This window comes from Cavia porcellus, unplaced genomic scaffold (genome assembly GCF_034190915.1).
Source record: "Cavia porcellus strain 051 isolate PalLab524CR breed Dunkin Hartley unplaced genomic scaffold, mCavPor4.1 scaffold_17, whole genome shotgun sequence".
NCBI classification, from domain to species: domain Eukaryota; kingdom Metazoa; phylum Chordata; class Mammalia; order Rodentia; family Caviidae; genus Cavia; species Cavia porcellus.
Window position 1 is genome coordinate 19,533,026 of NW_026947500.1, and position 23,919 is coordinate 19,556,944.

At 47.5% G+C, this 23,919-nt stretch overlaps 2 protein-coding genes across 4 annotated transcripts; one reads left to right on the forward strand and one right to left on the reverse strand.

Annotated features, from left to right (window-relative positions):
• Window positions 1-2,919: 2,919 nt before the first annotated feature.
• Window positions 2,920-9,231, reverse strand: Cdk20 (cyclin dependent kinase 20). 3 transcript variants are annotated; one of them, XM_063227346.1, is made up of 9 exons: window positions 8,913-9,231; window positions 8,560-8,673; window positions 6,149-6,337; window positions 5,829-5,950; window positions 5,652-5,701; window positions 5,144-5,234; window positions 4,472-4,627; window positions 3,359-3,552; window positions 2,920-3,224 (listed from the first exon to the last, which is right to left on the reverse strand). In XM_063227346.1, the coding sequence occupies exons 1-8, from the start codon at window positions 8,985-8,987 to the stop codon at window positions 3,393-3,395; spliced, it is 957 nt and encodes a 318-aa protein (XP_063083416.1). In that variant the 5' UTR covers window positions 8,988-9,231; the 3' UTR covers window positions 2,920-3,224; window positions 3,359-3,392. The 3 variants fall into 3 exon arrangements, with proteins under 3 accessions (XP_063083416.1, XP_005002982.1, XP_063083415.1); XM_005002925.4 differs by lacking the exon at window positions 5,144-5,234 and adding an exon at window positions 4,984-5,107 and having other exon boundaries at window positions 5,639-5,701; window positions 8,913-9,228; XM_063227345.1 differs by having other exon boundaries at window positions 2,920-3,552; window positions 8,913-9,230.
• Window positions 9,232-18,020: 8,789 nt separating this feature from the next.
• LOC134471186 (spermatogenesis-associated protein 31A3-like) lies at window positions 18,021-23,584 on the forward strand. The gene is made up of 4 exons (XM_063229247.1): window positions 18,021-18,214; window positions 19,702-19,765; window positions 20,160-20,211; window positions 20,449-23,584. The coding sequence occupies exons 1-4, from the start codon at window positions 18,026-18,028 to the stop codon at window positions 23,582-23,584; spliced, it is 3,441 nt and encodes a 1,146-aa protein (XP_063085317.1). The 5' UTR covers window positions 18,021-18,025.
• Window positions 23,585-23,919: the final 335 nt, after the last annotated feature.

The window sequence follows — 23,919 nt, forward strand, 5'->3', positions numbered from 1 at the left end:
ACCATGCTGTGGCCAGCGTGGTGGGAAGTGTGGCTACAACAACTGTTACTTTCTTGACAGTGATGGCCTCTGCAGTGAGAGACAGAGCTGCTCTGTTTGGGCCTCATTCAAACAATCTGAAGACCTAAGGTTCCCTCCCAAGAGTCCACTGTGATTACACTGTCTGCTCACCTGGCTGCTTGCTGCCCTCTCCTGGAAAGTTTCTGCTTGTCTTGCTTATCTTTCCCTCTATGAAAGTAGTAACGCCCTTTCCCATTTGATTCTTTCTGTGTGTGTGTGTGTGTGTGTGTGTGTGTGTGTGTGTGAGAGAGAGAGAGAGAGAGTTCTGTGTGTGTGTGAGAGAAAGAGAGAGAGAGAGAGAGAGTTCTGAGAGAGAGAGAGAGAGCGAGAGAGAGAGAGAGAGAGAGAGAGATTGGGAATTGAACTCAGGGTCTTGTACATGCTAGGCAGTCATTACCACTGAGCTACATCCCCAGCTCATTTGATTCTGAGGTGTTAGATCCTGAGGTCAGAGTGCTGTCCTTATGCAATAGTCTTTTCTAATACTCTCTCAGCTCTGGATTTTTGGCAATATACAACCATTAGTCAGTCTGTTTACCTACATACTTTCCAAACTTTTTTCTTTTTTTTTTTTTTTTTCACACCGAGTCTTGCTGTTAAGTCCAGACTGGCCTCCAACTCATGACAATCCTCTTGCCTCAGCCTCATGAATGCTGGGATTACAAGCATCAGCTACCACGCCAGGTCCGATGCTGTTTCTTGGAGAGTCTTGCTATGTGGTTCAGGCTGGCTTTGGGCTTACTTTGTAGCCCAGGCTGGTCTCAAACTCACAATGATCTGCCTGCCTCAGTCTCCCAAATGCTGGGATTACAGGAGTTTGACACCATGCCCAGCTTCAAGAGTGATTTTAAACCTACCACTTTGGAAGTCAGTTTATGACTTTGTTACTACTTTGTATTTATCTCAAAATTTGAGATTATACTATCACATGTATACAAATGTAAACATTTTGCTAGGAAATAGACTTTACCATTAGAACTTAATATTTAACCCTGGTAATACTACCTGCCTTAAAAGCATTATGTGATATCAAATAAGTGTCCTAGATTTTTGCTCATGTTATTTTTATTCTTTTGCTTGAAGTCTTGACGTTTACATTTCAGTCTTCCCTTGAATATTATACTATAGTTTTACTTTACTTTCAGTGAAGATAGCAAGCTTTGTTTCAGACAGAAAATTTATTCTATTTACATTTAAATTACTAACATTTTAGCTGTGATCCCAACTATTCAGAAGGCTGAAGTAGGATTACAAGCTTACAACCAGGTTGGACAATTTAGCAATATCTTGATCGCAAAATAAAACCAAAGGGAAACAAAAAACACAAAACAAAACAAAAAACCCCAACAAATTACTACTATTAGTTTTTATTTAAAAATGATCATCTTACTATGTGCTATGTATTTCTACCTTCTCTATTTTGTGTATTTGGTTATGTTACCTTTTTTTCTTGAAATTTTGCACATTGCATAGTGTTTTATCCAGTCCTAAGGATTGAACCCAGCCTCATGCATGCAAGGCTTGTACTCTACTGCTGTGTTATATACCCAGTCCCTACCTATTCTGAGATAAGGTCTTGCTAAACTGTCCAGGCTGGCCTTGAATTTGAGATCTCCTGTCTCAGCCTCCTGAATAACAGGGATAATAGGTATGTAACACTGCTACATACTCTGTGTGTACAATATGGTATCTTTATGGGTGTCTTGCAACCTAGAAAGCATCCTGGGCGTAGAGTATATAACTGTTACACAGTTTGGTGAGGATAGTTGTTATAGTCTGGAAAAGGTAGTCCTGTTCTTTGTGCTGCTTATTTATATTCTCATCTCATGTCCCTAGTTACCACTGTACAATGTACGCTGTAGAAAAGTTTTTGTAGGAATAATTTAAGATATCAATTGATAAATACCAAATCAGGTTTCCATCAGCCACCTCTTTTGTTAGGCTGGTACTGGAGAATGAACCCCAGGTCGTTGCATGGGGATGTGTCTCCAGCCCCTTATTTTTTAATTTTGAGGTTTAATGATAGCAAAGTCACTAAGTTGCTAGCCTGAGGTTGAACGTGCAGTTCTCCTGCCTCAGCCTCCAACAGTGCTGGGATTACACTTGGCTATCCAATTGTACCTTTTCCAAACTAACCAAATCCAGGCACAGATTCTTATCAGCACAGATTTTGAGACTGAAACTGACAATCTGCAGAAGATGTGGCTGGGATAAACACCAGAGGTCACAGGAGAACACCACCCTTTCCTGAAAGCAGCAACTGGGCTTACAGCTGCCTCCTCTTTTCACTAAGTGCCCAGTGGCCAATGGCTACAGCACCGTGAGTCACCTCCATGTGCTCACTGCCCAGAGAATTTAAGCACATGAAGCCTAAGACAAAGATTCTGAGAAAACAGAACCCCTAAACTAAGCTTCTCCAGGCTGATTGATCCCTGAACTGGCAGCACCGTCTCAATTATGATGTAAGCTTGCAGCAGCACGGCCCCTGGTAGCTAGGTCCTCCCACTGCTTCCTCTTCTTGTATTTTTAAGCATCATTTTATGTAACTGTTGTAAGAATAAATGTGTTGGCTAGGGTTACAATGGCATTTCCCTGGTAAATGAGTTCCAGATCAACCAGATTCCATATTTGCATGGCGGCGGCTGCTGGGGTACCTTCGTGGGCAGAGTGGATGCTGCTAACTGGTCTGTGAGTCCCCAGCCTGCCTGTCCCCATCCACTTCCTTTCCCAACCAGCACACAGCCATGCAAAAGACACAAGACACTCTCAGGGCAAGAGTGGCTGCGACCACCGCTGAGGGCCACGAGACAATGCCACCTCCCTTTTTCCCTTTTAGGAATGGAAGAGAGACAGACGCACTCAGAGCCATTGAGGCTTTTATATAAATCTCAATTAGGGAACCAAAAGGCTCACTGAGAACAAAGCAAACAGAAGCACACCTGCTTCCCACAGGAGTTTCCAACATGAAGACACCATCCTCTCTGCACTCCCCCAGACGATTCTGATGCAGCTGTCCCAGGGCAGGAGACAGTGTCCGGAGAAGGCCTAAAGCAGCATGCCACTTCATGAAGGCACGGCTCCCGCTTCTGATGGCTCAGTGCACAGGCCGTGGGTCTCCTCTGCTGGGCTGTGCCAGGCTGTGCCCTCTGCCTCCTTGACACTGCCTTGTGGGGGTGAAGGAACAGGGCAAGACATGGGGTGGCTCTGTGTGGCTGTGCCAGGCTCTGGAGGCTGAGTCAGCGAGGAAGCAGAGGATGCACCGTGGGGCAGGCAGGCAGGACGGGAGCCAGCGCCTCACCCCTCCGGGATGAAGGGCCGAATCAGCTCTGGGTTTAACAGCGACTCCTCCAGAGGCCGGTCCACGTGGAAGTCATGGATGTGGGGGGGCCCCGGATGTGCCTTGGGGACGGGCCCGCCTGGGCGCTGGGGAACAGGCAGCTCTGATGGGTGGGCAGGCAAGGGAGCCGTGAAGAAGTACTGATGCAGGAGGGCCTGGGGTGGCAAAGGGGGTAGCAGTCAGTGGCCTGTCCCTAGCCTCAGGCAGAGGGTGAGGAGCTGACTCATGGGCTCCACTGACTTGGAAAACCCTTCCTGGATGCCCACCATCTAGAGCACTGTTCCAGAGTCCAAGGACACAGAGGTGAACACGACAGACCAAGAGAGGTGAGGTGGGGCAGTAAGCCAGGTAAAGGAGCACAACCCACAGTGAGTCCTGCAACGAGGGCTGCCACACAGGACAGCCGGAGGACAAAGTGGGACACTGGCCAGACTGCAGGCTTGCAGGGGGCAAGTGAGTAGGAGATGAGGCAGCCTGGGGAACAGCTCAAGGCCAAGGACAGAAGTGCACAGACCTCAGGGGAGGCCTGGGGCTGGAGGGGTGTGAGCATGGGACAACAGCATATGGGGTGAGGAGGTGACGCACCCAAGCCTGCGGCACTCATGGCCCTGGCTGGCCTGGTGAGTGAGGAGTCACGGGAGGGACTACAGAGCAAGGGTGTGACCTGCTCTACTGCACAAAGTCCCTCTCTGCAGGTGAGAGAGATGCGAGGAGACACAGGTTCTGGAAGGCACAGTCCATGGGAGCTGCTGACACCGAGAACCAAGCGCATCTATACACACTGGCTGCGGGCACCAAGTGCAGGAGGGAATGGGTGGCCATCAGGTCAGAGGGAGAGGCCCCTGTGGAAGCAAGGCCTGGCTCCTGTGGTGCTCCCTGTCCTTCCCTGCCTTCCACCAACAGCCAGCTGCCTGGACCCTGTCCTCCAGGCCACTGCTCTCTTCGGCAGACAGCTTTTCATACAGCTGTGCCTAAGCCCTTGACTGGGGGCCCTGGCTTCCTGCTGGGCGCTGCCACCGTTCAGTGGAGGCGGTGTGATGCTGAAGGGACAGCACCCAGGGCCTCTCACCCGACCTGGGATGCTGCAATGCGCTGGCGAGGCGGGTAGAGGAGGAAGCGACCCAGGAGATCCAAAGCCTGAGGAGAGGCATCGGGCAGCACCTCCTGCAGGGGCACGGGTGCCTGCTCCTTAAAGGAGATCTTGTTGTAGTCCGGCAGCTCTGTGATCTCCTGCAGCAGGAAGAGGAGGAAGGCAGAGGGGAGCAGGTGGTGCCTCCGTGCTCCCTGCTGCCAGCCCTTGGGGTCCTGTGTGCTCACACTCACGCACTGCTCCCTTCACCACTCCACCACTGCACCGTTCCCGGTGCCCAGCTTGCTGACCACATGTCCGTGTGCTGGGGTGTGGACAAGCAGAGCACAGGACTGGGCCCTCTTGCCTCCAGTAGGGCAGGGAAGGACCAGGGCTGGGCTAGGGTGGTGGTGTCTGTTGGCCCAGCGGGGCTGGGCCATAAGATGAGGAAGCAGTCACTTTCTGATGGGAACAGAGCCCGCCTTCCCACACTCTTCCCACCGGGGGCCCCACAAACCGGCCAGACTTGGGGGCTGGGGGTGCCCAAGATGCGCAGCACACAGCAAAGCTGTTCAATGTCGTTCTCTCCTGGGAAGAGGGGGGAGCCGTTCAACAGCTCCCCCATGATGCAGCCCACAGCCCTGTGGATAGAGAACCCTGGTGGCCTAGGATCTCACCCACAGAACACAGACGAACATGGCACCTCCAACAACTCAACCAGAGTTTGGAGTTCCAAGTCCAGTGGTACACGCCCCCAGAGTCCTCGGCCTAGGAATACAAAGGAAATCCCCAGTGGCTCCAAAACTTTTCAGAGCCTCCTGCTGTGGGACACAGGGCTCACCCTTCACTTCACTGCAGAGTCCCAAATCTCAAACCTTGGGTATGACAAGCCATCTACACCCCTCAAAAGGCTCAAAGCCTTCATACCCAGGAACATGACACTCTGACTGGCTCAGACATGTCCTCTTAAGGTCTGACCCTTGCACATGGCAGCTTGGACAGTGCACACTCTGAGCTCCAGACCACCTCCCCTACTACTAAGAAGCTTCACACCTGGGACAATCTCTCTTCTTCTGCCTCTACCCCTCGCCTAGTTCAAAAACACCCACCCACCAGGGAGAATTCCCCCCACCACAACCCACATCATCCCTTCCTTCCCCTAGGAGTCTCACCATAGGTCCACACCTTGGTCATACTGGCGGGCGCCGTATAGTAGCTCTGGGGCTCGGTACCACCTGGGGAACACAATGCTGAGGATCAAAGGCTGAAGTTCAGCTCAGCCCCACCTCAACCTCACAAGCCACGTTTGGGAAGAAGGCCCAGAAATATCTCTTCCCCAGTCAGGGTGTGGTGGCTTCCTACCTGGTGGCTACCTGGTGTGTGTAGAGGCGACTGCCATCTGGAGAAAAGATCCGGGCCAGGCCAAAGTCAGCGATTTTGAGCTGGCCTGATGCGCTGATGAGCAGGTTGGCAGGTTTTAGGTCCTGGGAGATGAAAGGCAGCATTGGTCCCTCTGCAATCCCCTCGGGACTTTGGGATGTGAGGAACCAGCAGGCTGGCAGCCTGAGTGAGCCCAGGCTCTGCCTCCGCTAGTGCCACATCCCTGGCTGCTCACCAGAAGAACTTGACACCTGTGATCACACCTTTAAGGGCTGGCCCACCCGGCCCTTGTGAGCACTGACCCGATGCACGATGTTGTTGGCATGGCAGAAGGCCACACCCTTCAGCAGCATCTGCAGGTAGCTCTTAACCTGGGCTGGGGCCAGTGGCTTCTGGGCATGGCGAACCACTTCAGCCAGGTCTGACAGCATGAACTCGAAGGCCAGGACAAAGCCCATGCCATGCGGGAACACAGCCTTCAGCTGCACCACCTGTGGGCAGACGTCCTCATCAGGTGCCAGACCCACCTGAGCAGATCTCTTCTGCAACCCCTGGAACCCTCGGCCCATTCCGACAGAGGACCAGGCTGGCAGAGACCAGGGCACAGAGATGGTGCTCTGGCTGCTCTGGTTTCCAGAGACAAAACAGGTTCCTCTCTAACTCTCCGCTAGCATGCAAGGAGAAGGTCAGTTCTTGGAAAATCATCTGGAGATAAATAAGCAGATGGGTCTGTTTCCTTCATGGTCATTAAATCCCAGAATCTAGGGAAGGCACTAGGAATCAAATCCTCTCTGGATCTGGGACAGATGGAGACAGAGCGCACACACACACACACACACACACACACACACACACACACACTAATTTCCTCAGTGCCAGAGGGCCCAGGCTGCACAGGTGTGAGATCTCAGTACAGGAGACAATCGATCAACAAATGAAGGGGATATGCTTAGGTTCCAGGAAGTAGAGGAATAGACATACAAGAAGAAAATGTGAGTTTTTAAAAACATAATTTTTTTTTTTTAAGACAGGGTCTCATTATGTAGCTCACACTGGAACTTACTATGTAGCTTAGGCAGGCCTGGAACTCGTGGTAATCCTCCTGCCTCAGCCTCCTGAGTGCTGATATTATAGGTGTGTGCCACCGTGTCCAGTCACCAATGTGATTTTGAGTGAGGGAGAAAGGGTTATTGTACAAGATAGGGAAAGATCAGTGGAGGCTTGGATGACAGCCAGTTATATGGCAATCTGAGATGTCTCAGGTAGGGGGAACAGCAAGTGCAAGGGCCTGAGGCTGGCACAGAGGCTAAAGGGACAGGAGAATGGGTTGTCTTTTAGGCGAAGGAGGTCTGCTGTTCTCCTGGAGCTTTGACTGGTGTTGGTCACTGCAGAGATGAATAAGGTAAGAATGACCAGGGATGGGGCAACTCTGGAGTAAATTTTAAAACAGAACCTTCAGGACTGCTGTGCATGGAATGTGGGGCCATAGTACCAGTCTCCTGACGGGGTCTCCCTCACCCACCTCACACTCGGACTGTCTGGAAGTGCTGTGTGTGTGTGTGTGTGTCTTGGTGTGTCTTGGTGTGTGGTATTGGGGTCTGAACCCAGGGCCTTGGGCACACTAAGCAAACATTCTACCACTAAGCTACATAAGTCCCAGTCCCCACAAGCCCTCAAAAACACGAATGTCCTTATTTACAGATCAAAACACATACATTCAGGTAATATACAAAATTATATAGAAAAAAAGAAAGAAAAGAAAAATCTGGTCTCCTGCAATCAACCTTGGAGCATTTTCTACTAGACTTTTCAGCACATCTGGCTCATATACATTCAGATAGATAACATCTTTGTATAAAACCAGTGTCATGAAGTTTCAAAAGGTACCTCAACGAATTTAAGTCAGCAAATTACAGAGACCAGAACTCAGCCAACTCTCCAGAGAGCTGAGTACATTCTCCATCATGGAAAGGAAAGCACCATAAAGAATACCGATGCTGGGGGTGAAAGACGTCCAAATAGACCTTGCATGTCAGGGCACACACACTATGCCAGTGGGTCCCACTGTCTCCCCTATCACACATGCATTCTCAGGAGATGGCTCAGGGCTGGTTTTTCCCTGCTCTGGTAGGGAGAGCACATAGTGCAGAGCTCAGGGGAAGCTCAAGGGAAGACTGAACTCCTCAAAGGGCAAGGCTTCCACTGACTAGCTGAGGGCCCGTGGACTGGTGACAGAACCTCTACCCCTTGCCTGAGAAACAAAGATCCCAAAACCTGCCTTGGAGAGCAGTAAAGCGCACTCAGGATGACAATGTACATAAAATATTTAATATGGCCAATGCAGAACATATGAGGAGCTCTAAAATCACTGGAGCTAGCGGTGTAACAGTGCTAGAGAGCTTGCCTAGCTTGCACAAGGTGCTGGGTTCCATTTCCAGCAAGAAAAAAAAAAAAAAAAACCACTAAATGTTTTGATTAAATAAAACCAAAATGATGTAAGGAGGTGAATAAGAGTGAACAACTGGGCAAAAGAGGGACGAAAAGAAAACGTAAGGAGACAGGTGAATGAGCAGTGGGTGAGGCAGGAAGTCCTCGAAAGGAGCTCAGCAAATGGTAAAAGGCAGGAGGTCCGAAGGAGATGCCTCAGCCCTGCTGCCCGCTCGCCCAGCCCAGCCCAGCCCAGCCCCCCCAGCCCAGCCCAGCCCCCACTCACAAACTGACTGTCCTCAATCTCCTGCAGAGCCTTGATCTCCCGAAGGGCTTGGTTGGGGATGCCATCCTCTAGTCGCCGCAGGGCTACCTTCTTGAGGGCAACGATCTCACCAGTCTGTGTAAGAAGAGCTCAAGACTGCCTCCTGCAGCCTCCCATCCGCCTCCACCCCAGGGCTGGTGAACAGCGAGAAAGGCCCCGTGGGCAGGGCGCGATCCCACAGCGCGGCAATGGAACGGGTCTGGGGTCACTATGGGATGGGGTGGTGGCCGTGGCTTTTTAAAAGAGGTCAGAAAGCTGTCCTGCGTGGCAGCAGCACGGGGCGAGGGGCACAGGATCGCCCGCGGCGGCCTCACCTCCACATGCTTAGCCTTGAAGACGATGCCATGGGCGCCCTCCCCTATGCGGCCCAGGATGCAGTACTGGTCCATCCACACACGCGGATCCTAGGGCCTAGCAACTCCAAGCGCCGCGCCTCCGCGGTTGCCTAGCAACGAAGCAGGCTGGAGGGCGGGGCCTCTGGAGCCACGTGACCAGGAGGACTGAGGCAGCATTCAGTGTGGGATTGACGTTCGGGCTTGTCTCTCTCTTTCCTCAGGCTTCCGCTGTCACGCGGCTGTAAACCTAATGTCACTTGTAGAGAGCGCGCAGGAAAGCATCAAAAAGCAATGGCCGACAGGACGCCACCAGATGACGAAAGTGGTGACCCGAGCCGAGGGCGGGACCTGGGGCTGGAGGCGGGGCCTGGGAGGCGGGGCCAGGGAGGCGGGGCCTGGGAGGCGGGGCCTCGAGCGAGGAGGCGGGGCCTGAAAACTCCTCACCTGGTGCAAACATGGAGGTTGTGGTGCAAACATGAAGGTTTTCTCAATCCAAGCACTTTAACGCAAGGAAAGTTTTTTATTTTTGTTTCTTTTTTCCTTTTTTTTTTTTTTGGAGACAGGGTGTTATTATGTAGTCCAGACTGGTCTCCAACTTTTGGTATTCCTGCCCCAAACTCTCAAGTGCTGCTATTACAAATGTGTCCACCACATCTGGCTGGAGATGATTAATTTTTTTAAAAGTGCGTTTAAAAAGATTAACCGTAATAGATTCTTAGAGAAGCTAGCCAACTCTGGATACTCACACCTTTCAGGAGGCAGTAATCTCTAGGTGTTGCCACTAACTACAATAAGATACTAATGAAATAATATAGGTTCTGTCAGCTGGAGTAGAAGAGGAACCCTAAAAACATCTCAAGAGCTGTGCCCAGCTAGGATTTTACATCACCTGAATGACTCCTGGGTGGCCTGCCCACTGAACGCCTGCACATTTATCAACCCCAGTTCTAACTTCCTGCATCCTTGGGTCTCTCTAGGCCTCAATAAATCTTCAGTTGCACTGTGACCATCTTTCCTTTTTTGTGATCACAAAGGCATTAGCTCCCTCAGCAAAACAGTGCCCTGGTAGAAGCCTGTACGATATAAATGCCATTTCAAATAATTTGGAGATTTAAGGGTGTTGCTCAGTGGTAGAGTACTTCCCTAGCCTGTGCAAAACTCTGGTTCCATCCCCAGCGCCACAAAAACTAATAAAATAACCTAGCAAAAAATAATAAGTGGTGATTAAGTCAACTATATGTCCATTAAAAAACAAAATTAAAAGCCTATCTAGTGTATACCATGTGGAAATGAGTTCCACATGGACAAAATTTAGAACAAAAATTCTCCATTCTAAAAATTTTGTGGTGGAGAAAATGATTGTAAAAGCTTAATTTAGAACTTAGAAACACAGATTTGAGATTTTTGGGTTTTTTTGAGATATACTATTATCATAATACTATAAGTAATTATTTTTACATGTGGAATAATTTTTCAAGACTTATAAAAGGGAAACATTAGTGTTTGACTGCACCCCTCCACTCATAATTCCTATTCCCTGAAAGCATCTTTTACACCTATGTTTATAAATGATATGTATATAATGTTAGTGTTTTAGTTCTTAATTTTATATATTATCCACTGAGTTCTTATTATAGTGAGCAAAATTTGATTCTCTTGACTCTTCGATATTTATTTTTCTCATCTCTCATTATCAAATGTCTGTACAAATTGCAGTGTTTATATTATTATCCTATTACAGTCACAGAATATGAGGACATTCACAGTGCATTTCAATTATATCTTACTTCTTAATGAAGGACTAAAACAAAAAAATGATTCCATTTTGGTTGTAAATTTATGTACATAATCATTCATGGATTCTCCAAACCTCTGATGAACACAGAAACCAAAAATACGTCAGCTGTCCACTAAGTTCCCTGCGACCCTTCTTTCCTTCTTCCTTTCTTTTTGAGATGTTTCCCTGGAGGTCTCTGCTCTCCTGACTTATAGTCTGTATTAGCTGATTTTTAAAAACTTAGTTTCCCATTATTCTGGGTTTTCTTGTCCACAGTGCTGGGACTCTCTTTTCCCTCTTTTCTCTGTTGAAGCATACATTTTCTGGAAGCTATATGATTCTTTCTCCTGGTTTCTTTATCACTTTGTGAAGCATATTTTCTAGCATAGTTGCATGAGAGAGGGATATAGAAGAGCTATTTTTTTGAGACTTTATGAAAATACCTATTTTGGTTAGATATATACTAGTAGCCACATTTCTACAGAACTTTGGAGGCAATTCTTAATATCATTTAATCCACAATTTATCAATGAAATCCAGAGTCATCCCAGTTTCCAACACTTTGTATGTGAAGTGTTGTTTTCTTTTTGAAGAAAAACCGTTTTTGGAGCATAAAAGTAGACCCCTACAGAAAGTGGTCAAATTCCTAAAGGCAGAAAGAGACAAATAAAGGGATGAAAGGAGTATAAAACATCCAGAAGACAATTGACAAAATGGCAACAAGATGTTCTTACCTGTCAACAAATAAATAAGGGATGGGGATGTGGTTCAGTGGTAGAGTGCTTGCCTAGCATGTGTGAGGCCCTAGGTTTGATGCCCAAGACTGGAAAAATGGTTGAACTGATTAACAAGACCTACAGATATGTTGCCTATAAGAGTCATTTTGCTTTTATGGAGACACACAGACTGAAAATGAGTGGATGGAATGAAAAACAAACAGTAGTATTTTTTTTTATTTAAAGAGAACAAACAAAAGGGTAGAAATAATACATAATTTCAAAAAATAAACAGAAATCGCTAGTTGATAAATTACATATTTCCCTCTTAGAAATAGTTGTTCAAGTTACAAAAGTAAATCATACAAAGTGGACATTCAAACAGTGAGATTGCAAACAGTTCTGTTTAATGATCCAACAAAAACTTAGTAATATGGTTATCAGTCCTACACACTTAAACATGCATGCAGTTATATCCTTTACAGCACTTTCTTTTCCTCTCTATTTTACAATAGCAATTACACATTTACAGTTATGTTACTCCTACATTTCTTTTTTTTTTTTTTTTTTTTTTTTTTGTCTTTTTCCTTTTTATCGGTACCAGGGATCGAACTCACGACTGCCTGCTTGCAAGGCAGGAGCTTATGCCGCTGAGCTAAATCCCCAGCCCCGTTCCTACATTTCTTATTACTTTTTACACTAGAGACACAAAGTGATTTTTATAAATATGATTCTTATTTATTTCACTAATGAGGATAGTCTCAAGATGTCTCCATTTGCCTATGAAGGCCTCAAGATTATCCTTTTTTTATAACTGACTGCTACTCCATTGTATAAAAATACCACATCTTTTTTATCCACTCTGCCATTGATGGTCATCTTGGTTGTTTCCAAGATTTAGCTATTACAAATTGTGCTGCTGTGAACATGGGTGCACATATATCACTGTGATATAACGTTTTCAGTTTTTCTGGGAGAGTACCCAGGAGGGGAATAACTAGATTGAATGGAACTTCCAATCCTAGTCTTCTGAGAAATCTCCATACTGATTTCCATAGTGGTTGCACCAGTCTACACTCCCACCAACAGTAGAGAAGTGTTCCTTTTTCCCTGCATCCTCGCCAACATTTGTTATCAGTTGTTTTCTTGATGGCAGCCATTCTTTCTTAGTGAGATGAAATCTCAATGTTGTTTTAATTTGCATTTCTCAAATGACCAGTGATGGTGAACATTTCTCCCTGTATTTATTTGCCATTTGTATATCTTCATCTGAGAACTGTGTGTTCATCTCAGATGCCCATTTTTGGAGTCTTTGAATTTGGGGGGCTTGATGTTTTTCAGTTCTTTATATGTTTTGGATATAAGTCCTTTGTATGAGGAGTTTCTGGCTACAATTCTTTCCTATTCTGTGGGTTTTCTTTTCACCCTGTTGGTGATTTCTCTTGAACTGCAGAAACTTCTCAATAATATGAGATCCCAGTTGTTGCAGATATAACACAATCCCAATCAAAATATCATTAATGTACCTCACGGATCTAGAAACACTCCTAAAATACATTTGGAAACAGAAGAAACCTAGAATAGCAAAGGAAGTTCTGGGCAACAAAGGCAAGGCAGGAAGCATCTCAATTCCTGACTTAAAATTATACTACAAAGCCACAGTGATAAAATCAGCATGGTATGACAAAGAAATAGACCCAAGGATCAATGGAACAGATTAGAAGATGCAGCACAACTACAAAGATACTCAGCCACCTGATATTTGACAAAGGGGCTAAACATGTTTACTGGAAGAAGGATAGCCTCTTTCATAAATGGTGCTGGAAAAAATGGCTTTCCACATGCTGAAGACTGAAACTAGGTCCATGCCTATCACATGCACAAAACTAAAGTCTAAATGGACCAAAGATCTAAATATTAAAACAGAAACACTACACCTACTGGAAGACAAGTTAGGTAGAAGTCTTGGAGACATAGGGGTAGGCAGAGAATTCATGAACAAAACGCAAACTGCACAGGAAAAACTTCAAAGAGTAGTATCTTACACTCAACAAAATGCAATTTAAGTAAAAAACTGTAACAAGTGACAAAGAGGATCATTACATAATGACATAAGAGTGAATTCATCAAGAGTCTATAACAATTGCAAATATATATTCATCCAACTTTGGACATTAAGATCAGTGGCAGCAAACCTATGGTGTGTGTGTTATTGTGTTTTTCTTTCAAGATGAAAGATATTAATATAGAGTTGCTTTATTTAGACTATAATCTGAGCATTCATTGTGGCTGTGGGCAAGCACCAAGCCATGTTCCTCTGAGAAAGGAAGTACCTTGCCCTTGTTCTCTTTAGCCTTCATCTTTGACCTGCTCACCTATATACACAGATCTGGATGTAGAGAGGTAAATGTTCCCCTAATTGGCTAACAACAAAGGTACTGAAGTATCTCACTGCATCAAAGTAGCAGTGTATGGACCAGAATTTCATCCCTATCGGTAGAATGGAGGTTCAAGCAGGAGCCTGTGAAATCCCAGAGCTAAGACATGATAACATATCTGGTGAGGCCATGAGACTCAAATTGAAAAATACCTTCCCAGTAATAAAAATGCTGGTTCTCGAAACAGTAAGGTACCTGTTAAACTACTAGCTAATTCTAGAGCCTCTGTGGTTGGCATAAGAGTGCTTTGTTCCTCTTTTGCTACCATGCCTGAATAAGCTATTCTTCCCATGTAATCTGTTACAGCCCCTACTTGCTTTCCTGGTAGTGTCACTATCAATAAAAGCTGTGGTCATTCTGGCCCTTGGCCTTTTGTTCCAAGACAACAACTGGTCATTCTGGAAGCTCTCCCTTTGCATTGCAATTTTTGTCTTTGGTCTTTTTCTTTCCTGCTGTATGACATAACTCAGGCGGGAAATTGAGGACTCACTGCATGGGTCCTTGATAACTTACAATGACTGTGAAAAGTGTCTCTAACAGGAACTTTGGGATAAATAAGTGTATTTTGGGTTTCAGTTTGGCACTTGGTCTCTAAAAAGTTTGCCATGACTGACCTAGATAGATAAAGCAAATATTAATAGGTCAGAAGAGAGAAATGAGCAGTAATATAATAATAGTAGATTTCAATACCTCACATTCAACAATGGATAGATCATCCAGACAGAAAACCAATAATGAAACAGCAGACTTGAAGAACACTATAAATCTAGTGGCTCTAACAGATATCGATAGACCATCCCATTCAATAGTAGCAAAATTAAAAATTTTCTCAAGCACCTATAGAACATCCAATACAAGTCACATATGTTAGGCTCATAAAGAAGTCTTAACAAGTTTCTAAAGACTGAAATATTATCATGTACTTGTTTCTACAAAAGCAAAAAACAAATCAAAACAAAAAGCAAAAAACTAGGAATAAAAGCAAAAAATTTAAGATGCTCACAAATGTGTGGAAATTAAAAAACATACTTGTGGGCTGGGGGTTTAGCTCAGCAGCACAAATACTTGCCCAACAAGCACAAGGTCATGAGTTTGATCCCTGGTACAAAAAAAAAAAAAAAAAAAAAAAAAGCAAAAGAAACAAACAAAAAACCCCAACAAAATAACCTGGCTTGGCTTTCTCAGATGCCAGCCCACGTACCAGCAGAAGCACTCCTCTCTGTGGGGAATTCAGCTCATCATCCAAGGATGTCATCAGCAAACACAGGAATGCAGATTAGCTAGGATAGTATTTTGCAGGACCTGGAAACATCTAGAGATATATGGAGACACCCAAAAAATTTACAGCAGACACTTATAAGGACTTTACCCCCTTGGATGCAAGACTGCCAGAAAACCTTAACCATGGATGTTTGTTAGAACTTCTCTTGTCCTCTTTCCATCCTTATGAAAGGGGTACACTTCCCTTTGTTGGGGTAGGTAGCTTTGTTGCTCTCTGCCTACCTGTACCAAGGTAATTAAACAGACCTATAGGGACTTTCACAAAAGCCAGTCCTTCAGTCTCCTGCCTCAAGTTTCTAGTTTTGCTAGAGAAACCAACACACTAAAGCTTATGGTATAGAGGCTATTTTAATAAAGAGAAAAATTTCAGACTTATTTGTCTAATACTAAACAAATTTCTAACACTGTTTAAGGATGAAACTAAAATACACAGCCTCATGGTTAGAAAGTTACAAACTTAACAAGCCTCAACACTCTGGTGCCAACTGCAAGACAAGCATAGCTCAAAGAGAAAGAAATGGTTCTCTTACTTCCAAGTCCCAGAGAATTATCATTCCAAGGATACCTCTGCCCTGTCTCAAACAATGATGGATTCTTCTACTATGTTATATGATAGTAACCTCATTTACTTGTTGTTTCTGTAAGAGTAAACTCTGTCTAGCAATTAATGACAAAATGTATAGCCAACCATAGAATATTATGTTAGCTTCCTTTTATACCTCCTTTTGGAAACACATGTAAATGCTTGGAAAACTCCAGTTGGGGCTAAAGGTTTAAAACACATAGCCATCAACCCACTAGCATGACAAAGCTGACTTCTAAATTTCCTCTGGTGCTGTGTCTCCATTTGATCTGGTCCTGAATTCTGTATCAGTGGAATACAGAATAAGCAAGTTCCAAGAGGGACAATTATACAGAAAAATGCCTGCATGAAGAAAAAGATCCACACAACTGAACTTTATATTTCAAAAAAGAAAAGATCCAAAATAAGAAAGTTAATGAGCAAATAGCAGAATAAAAAGATGAAGCAGAGTCTAGAAAGCAATAGGAAGGGTCAACAAATCTGCTAGCTTACTGAAAATTTATTAAACTTTTAGTTAGGCTAAGTAAAGAAGAATAAATAAAATTTGCAAAGAAACTGGAATCCAGCAACTGATGCCGTAGAAGTACAAGGATCATAAGAGTCTACTATGAACAATTATACACTAAAAAGTTGATAGCCTTGAGTGATAGAGAAATTCTTAAAAACATATGAAGCATGAGGAAACAGGAAGTCTGGACAGATCAGTCGTGAATAACGAGACTGAATCAGGAATCATAAACCTCCTAGCACACAGCAGTTCAGGACCAGAAGGGTTTAACGGGAATTCTACCAAACATTTAGAGGAGAAGACTATTTTCACAAACTCTTTCAAACACTGAAAACACTATCAACTGTATCAGCTTTTTGAGGTCAGCATTACCACAAGATAGCCACATAAAAACAGTACAAGAATCAAAGTTTTTTGAATTAAATGTTAATTGTACCTATTAACAGGGTTCAGTATGGCATTTCAGTACACAGATACAGCACTCACTGACCACATCCACTGTCCTTCACGGACCGACTCCCTTCTCAACTTCAAATAATCACTCTCCTCCATTCATTTTTCTTAAACTTCTACGAGAGAGAACAATTAGTACTTGTTTTTTTGGCATATGCCTTATTTCACACGACACCATGACTCCCAGCTCCATCCTTACTGTAAACAACAGGGTCTCATTCTTCTTTATGGCTGAAAGGGCACTTTTTCCATTTATCCACTGACTGGCCCCTAGGTATAGGTCACCTCTCAGCTATTGTGGGTAATGTGCTGACTGCGTCTCCCCGTCAGTCATATAGCATTAGTAATCGTAGCAATCATAATTCAAACCCCATTAAGCTTCATAGGTACAACCGCTCTCCTAGTTGCCCACGGTTTAACATCTTCCCTCCACTCCTTTGGATATATACCCAAAAGTGGGACACTGGCTCACAGGGTAAACCTACTTTTAATTCTCTGAGGAAACTCCACACTGCTCTGCACAATGGCTGTAGTAGTTCATATTCCTACAGATGTGATGTAAGAGTTCCTCTCTTCACAACCATTTTTGCTTTGTTTTCTTGTTTGTGTTTTTGAGACAGAGTCTTGCTAAATAGTTCAGGCTGGCCTTGAACTTGCTTGCGTAGCCTAGCTGGCCTGGAACTTAGTAATCTTCCTCCCTCAGCCTTCTGAATGCTGGGATTACAAGGGGATGCTACTACACCTGGCTTATTAATAGCATTTTTAAAAGAAATAATAACAGCCATTTTAACTAGGGTGAGATGGTTTCTCACTGTAGATGTGATCGGCCTTCTGATGCTGAGAAAATGATAAAATTGAAAATACTGGACTGTTTTGTGAAAAACACTAGATTGGTTTGTGAAAAGATATGCGTGTCTATGTGACTTTGTGTGTATACATATAGTGGTCCTTAACTGCACTTTGTGCAGTTAAAAATATAAATACTGTATACTTGTGAAAATAGCATTAAAGTTTTGGCACCAGCCAGAGCTCTACTCGATTAGAGAGCCAGGTACCATCCCTGTTCCAGGGAGGATGAATACAAAGTAGACTCCGATCTGTCTCTGAGAGGGTGGGCAGGTGGGGTCCACAAGGCCCAGGAGGGTGCAGCACCCACTCTACTAGAGAGTTAGAAATGGGGAGGTTGTGGCTGGGCCCCTTATCACTGCCCCTCCCCCAGCCCAGGAGCCCTTTGTGATGAGGAGGCCACAGCTTTGTGATGCAAGCCTGGGACCCCTCCCTGCTCCCAGACAGAACTCTCAGGGCTCAGTTGCCTGAGAGCAGCACTGCGATTCAGATGATGGAGAACCTTCTCACTCCTCTGAAAAGCCTTAGCGCCATGTGGCTGAGCCCCAGCTCCACCACCTTTGCCATGGACATGGTCCTTGCCATTGTGTGTGGAGTGGGGCTGTACCTCCTGTTACTGCCCTGGCTCCCGGGTGAACCATCCTTGCCACCATCCAGGAGAACTAGAACCATCAGAAAGGTGAGAAACCCACAGCTCAGACCAGGCAGAGAACGATTCTCTCTCTTTCTACCAGTTTCTGCTTTCCCACATCAAGGGGACAGAGACTGTGGAGAGGGGAGACCTCTGGAAAGAACAGAACATTCTTCCCCGAGGACAGGTGGACAGGCAGGGAACATGGCCACCAGGACTCTGTCCGCTGCTCTCAGACCTCTGTGCTTTGCTGGCTGTGCCAGAGCAAACAGAACATGGGGACTCGGTGGATGAGGACTGGATTCTGAGAGGAGGGAGCCCTGGGGAGGGACCAGGTGCTCGCACTGGTACATGTCCCTGTCTCATGGCAGACGCCTCCAGGCCCAGCCTTTGCTCTGTGTGGGGTAGATCTGAGGGCTGTGCCAAAGGCTTGAGCGAGTCCAGTCCCATCCCAGGCTGCAGCCACCATGGTCTCTGATACTGCTGTAGAGATCAGGTTGTCTTTTGTGCCGAGGATAAAAGACACTTGTTGTAGTCAAGGGTTGCAAGGACAACAATTACATACAGGACACAGAATTTATAGTATCATTTTATGATGGCCACCCAGAGTTAAATACAGGAAAATGCAGGAAATCTGTCCACAGCACTAAAGACCTAGAAAGTCTAGCTGAGGGCCTGGATGCAGCAGTGTCCTGCATAAGTCCAGCTGAAGACTTAGAGCCAAGGACAATGCCACCCATGTGTGCAACTGGAAGTATAGAGCCCACAACCATGACTTATGCAAGTCTGTTTTATGGATCTGCACTGTGAAGGTCCAAAGGTCAGTGGTGGAAGCTAGAAATTCTACGACAGTGGGGTGAAGGAGCTGTGCCAGTAGGCTGAGGGTTCTACACCGGACCCAAGAAGTAAGGCTCAAAATAAGAAACAGGGCTCCCCTGAAAAGTACCTCAGTGCCAATGAGGTCCCAAGCTCCTCCAGTGATGAGAGCAGCCATCTCAGATCAGGAAGCCAGCAGGACAAGCTTCTCCTGGAAATTAAACAGCACGCATCTTCCCCTCTGGAGCCAGGAGGTGATGCTCAACATAAGGACCAGAGCTCCCCCAAAGTGAAGCACAGCCATTCTCAGCCACAAAAAGGTCTTGAGCTCCTCTGATGATAACAGCTGTGTTCATGTAGGGGAACCAGCATGACTTGCCCTCCAGGAGAACCAACAGCTCCAAACAGCAGCAGCACTTAGGAGAACCCACAATGCTGCTCTTCCTCTTCAGGTCTCCTTTTTGTGTTGGTAAACAGTCCTCAGGTGGGCCATCCATTCTCAGCACCATGCTAATTCAATTCATCTGGCGTTAGGTTGACCACCAGTTTTTAATACACAAAGGCCACTTATGGGGATCTCAGGTTAGAAAGTCTTTGTAAGTTTCCAAAAGAAACACAGAAAAATAGTACCTTAATTTAGCTCATGAATGCTGAATGTTCACAGCCTGAGAGAGAAGAAAACAGGGCCTGGACCCCTCATGACTTTCCCTCTTTCTCAGCATCCAGTGCGGATGAGGTGGAGGAGCAGGAGCAGGACCAGGAAGAGGACGGGTGCTCTGAGAGGTGAGGCTCTGTCTTTCAATCCTGCGGCCCCAGAGCCAACAAGACCTGGTCCCCTGTGACCAAGGCCAGGACTCCCAGGATGTCAGCCACAGAGCCCTGAGAGGAGGTTCATGGGAAGACAGTCATCAAAGGGATGGTTGTCAGGCTCCCTGTTCAGGAGCAAACTGTGGTGGGCCAAGGGAAGGTGTCACCCACTTGGGGCAATTCAGGTAATCGTGGGGTCATGCAGCCAGTGTCAGCCTGGGCTCTGGGACCTTGGATACTGAAGCTTGGGCTCCAGAGTCTAATGACACATGGTCTCTTCCAAGGAGATGTTCCCTTCAGGCTCCTATAAATCCTCAATGCCTTCTCTGCCCTTAACTCATGTAACCCAGGCTCCTAATTCCTATTGTAGACCGCCGAGAATTCCTGGAGGAGACCCGGAACCACATTTCTGTTCCAGAAAGGTAAAGAACTCCCCTTCTCTCCAGTCTCCTTCCTGTGGAGACCCCAGGGTCACCAAGCAACTTCCATCTGACCTGGGAGGGGGAGATCCTGGGACAAGGGGATGTGAGAGCCCTCGGACAAAGGGCAGAAGAGAACTTCGAGGTCCTCATGGCAGGCAGTGGAGGGCCATGGCCCTCACCTGCCTACCCTGCCTCAGACCCTCTTCTGACTGCAGCTGCGCCTCCTATTTCTTACAGCCTCCTGAGGATGCTCCCTGATGAAGACCTCCCTGCTGCTGTGTGCACAAGTCCACCTGCCACAGCCCCGCAGCCACATGGGAAGGACGTGCACACCGCCGCTCTGTCCTCAGTAGAGGCTTCCCCCTCCCCTCTCACTCGGCACCTTCTGCCTCTGGCCTCCTCTCCATCGTCAGGCTGGTCCACAACCTCCTCGGATCTTGAGTGTTCACCCACAGCCCTTACTTCCTCCCAGCCCCCGGAACCCCTGCTTCTGCTGGACAGAATTTCACCTCAGCCACTTCCACTCTCCCTCCCCCCACCATGTCCCCTCAAATCTACCACAACCCCCCAACCCTGGTGGGACACTACAGAGAAGCCAAATCAGCAGCTCGGTCCTCATCAACTCTCACATCCCAAGATCCCAGGGCTCCACTTTGAGCAGAAATGGAACCAGCTGTTCTGGGGTCTGCCCTCTCTGCACAGCGAATCCTTAGTGGCTGCGGCCTGGGTTTCCCCAAATACTGCTGTTCCCCACCTTCAATCCTCCTCATTTAACAAAACCTCACATTTTCACCCAACTCACCAGCAGGAGAAAATGTCACTGGTGCTTCCTCAGGCCCAGGCCCCCTCCTATCTGGAGCCCCGATCCCCACCCCAATTCCAGCCTCCACTTCTGGGTTATGCCCTGACTCAGACTCACCCACGGTCCTCTCCCCCAGTCCTGTTATCACCACCTGTGTCCCACAGCAGGGACTGTGGATCAGCCTGTTCTGCACCCCATAGCACCCCACAGTCTATGGTTCCAACTGAAATTCAACACCCAGGATGGCCCTTGTCCACAAAACAACTGGAGCGTGGGGGTGCTGCGCCCTCAGCAGCCCAAAGTTCTCAGGGGGGCGATAGCCACCCCACTTCCAGCCTTCACCAAGGCAAGTATGCTGCTGCCACACTTCCTGGGACTTTTCCGCTCAATCCTGAGGTCCGGGCACAGCTGGAGCAGCACATTCAAAGGTGGATCACTGAACACTGTGGAGACCTGGCCAGCAAGACCCAGGGGTCTACAGGACTCACCCAGCCTCCAAGTGACTTGACTCTTTCCTGGGAGGCAAAGGACAAGGCTGGGCCCTCCCATCTGCCCCTATCTACAGCTGAATGCAGCCAGGATGGGCAGATGAGGTTCCAGCCAAGCACGAACCCGGTCAGGAATCTGGGGCATATTCTAGGCAATGTCCCAAAAGATCTGTCCAGGGCCTCAGGAAGCTACCCCGACAAGGATCAGGGGGTACCCTCTGAGGCGTCAGAGAGAACCCTGATGGCGCCCAGGGAGAGAGACATGGATAATGACTCCCCAGGAAGTGCAGACAGGGAGGATGTGCTGAAAGTGCACTTGGGCACAAAGACCGGGCAGATCCACCAGGGGCTGATCCCGCTGAGAGTGCGCCTGTCCTGGCTCAATATCCACGGTGCCTTTTCCACCTCTGACACCCACGTGGAGACCAGAAAGCCAGCATCCTCCAGGGCTCAGGAAACCTACATGAAACCGACCCAGAAGTTTTCTGTCTGTGACCCAAGCAGTCTGCAGGACCTGGAGATGCACCTCACCAGGTTTAGGGTGAAGCGCAGGTGGGGTCTCCCCCTCAGGCTCCTCAAGGCTGCAAACCGCTTCAAGCCCACAAAGGCGCGGCTCTTAACCTTGCCACAGTTTTCCCCACCCTCCTCATCTGCTGAGGATTCTTGGGTAGACTTGATCTCTGAGGATGCCAGGTTACTGGGGGAACCACCTGAGGAATTTCCTGAGGAGGCGGCCAGGGTCAAGGAGTCTGCCCCTCCACTAGGCAGTCTCCAGGTCTCCCCTGTTGTGCGTGAAGAGATCAAGTCAAACACAACAGGTATACCACTGGTTGATGGTCAGCGGTTATCAGAGGGCCCTCTGTCTGGACAGGACAGCAAGGGCCCACCAGAGCAACTCACATATAGCCGTGGCGACACAATCCGTGACAGCAGGACTGTCCAAATGGTCAGCAGGGCTGACCCAACAGTCCCTTTGCTTCCTGGAACATATGTTGCCCAAGATGCAGCAGAGCCAGGCCATTGGGCAGACACCATGAGGACATTTCAGCACGAAGAGATGAAGTCAGTGAACAGTTCTCAAGAGAGTGGCTCGGGGACCCAGCTTCCAGATAGTTTGGTATATGTTCCACCCCGGTGCCATCACTACTGCAGGCCCCTAGGCCAGGTACTTGCTTCACAGAGGTTAGGTGACATAATTGTACAGAGAGAGTGCAGCTTGGGCCAGCAGAAGCCCAGGGTCCTGATGCACCAGCACTCACAGAAGAGCCACGGCAGGATGTTTGCCCCCACTTACAAGCAAGAGTTCAGCAGGGGGACCGGCCCAGGGAAACATGAAGTCAGGCTGGGAGGCTTGGCCTCCCAGGGTTGGGGAAATCAAGGCACCCTGGAGAGTAAGCACCCTCAGGATCTCCCACAGAAGCAGCCAGTGCCTTCAGAAGGCCGCTTCAAAAGAGGCCTAAAGAAATTTCTGCAGTGGTTTTTACCCACGAAAAAAATGAAAGGGCAGGAAGATGCCTCCAGAAAAGGCAAGCCTGCAGGGGCCACTGCCCGGAGCTGGAGACTGGCCCCAGGCAGACTGTGTGTGGACCGTGGTGCTGATGAGGCTCAGGTGCTCATGACTGCAGTTGGGCAGATGCTAGAAACTAAAATGAGTTTTCAGCGTGAAGTTTGCGACCTGAAGTTGGAACAGCACAGAGAGGAAGGAGGTCAAGACTCGGTCTCCCAGGCTCCCTGCTCCTTAGAGCACAGGGGAGCAGCAGGATATGTGGCGGCCCCCGGGTTCCACAGCTGTGCTGTCACAGACAGGTCCCCCCAGGACCAGGAGTCCTTGAAAACTGGACAGCACGGCTGGGAGCAGCAGGGCCAGAGGCTTCCCCACCCCTCAGTGCCCATCAAGGCAGTGTCCCCTATCAGCCCCGCCCAGTGTGGCCCCTCAGTCCCCAGGGCACCAAGCCAACATCACTGCCCCAGGCATTCTCTTTGGAGAGGGGTCTTGACTGAGCAACTGAGAGATTTCTCTCCACTCTTTCTTACTAGGGAAACGCACCCCCAGGAACACAATGTGCTATGTAGCAGAAAATGATTTTCTTAACAGTCCATCCCTGAGACTTGCTGTAGCCCAATACACCTATTTTTCCTCCTAAGGGGGAAGTGGTTTGTGTCTGCTCTGTGCTTGGGGTGGGCTCTGGTGTCTGGAGGGGTGGAGTGTGGTGGAGGGTAATGGGTGCAAGCTCAGGTCCACCTGAGTTTCTTCAGTGATCCCCTTTTCCATCATTAGGGGAACAAAAAATTCTAAAGACAAGTGGAGGAAAAGCAGTGGAGCCCACCCCGGGATCTGGTTCACCCCACCTTCCCACAGCTCCATCTACCCTAAGACAGTGCAGGAGCCAGGGCCACAGGTACCCTCACAAGGGTAGA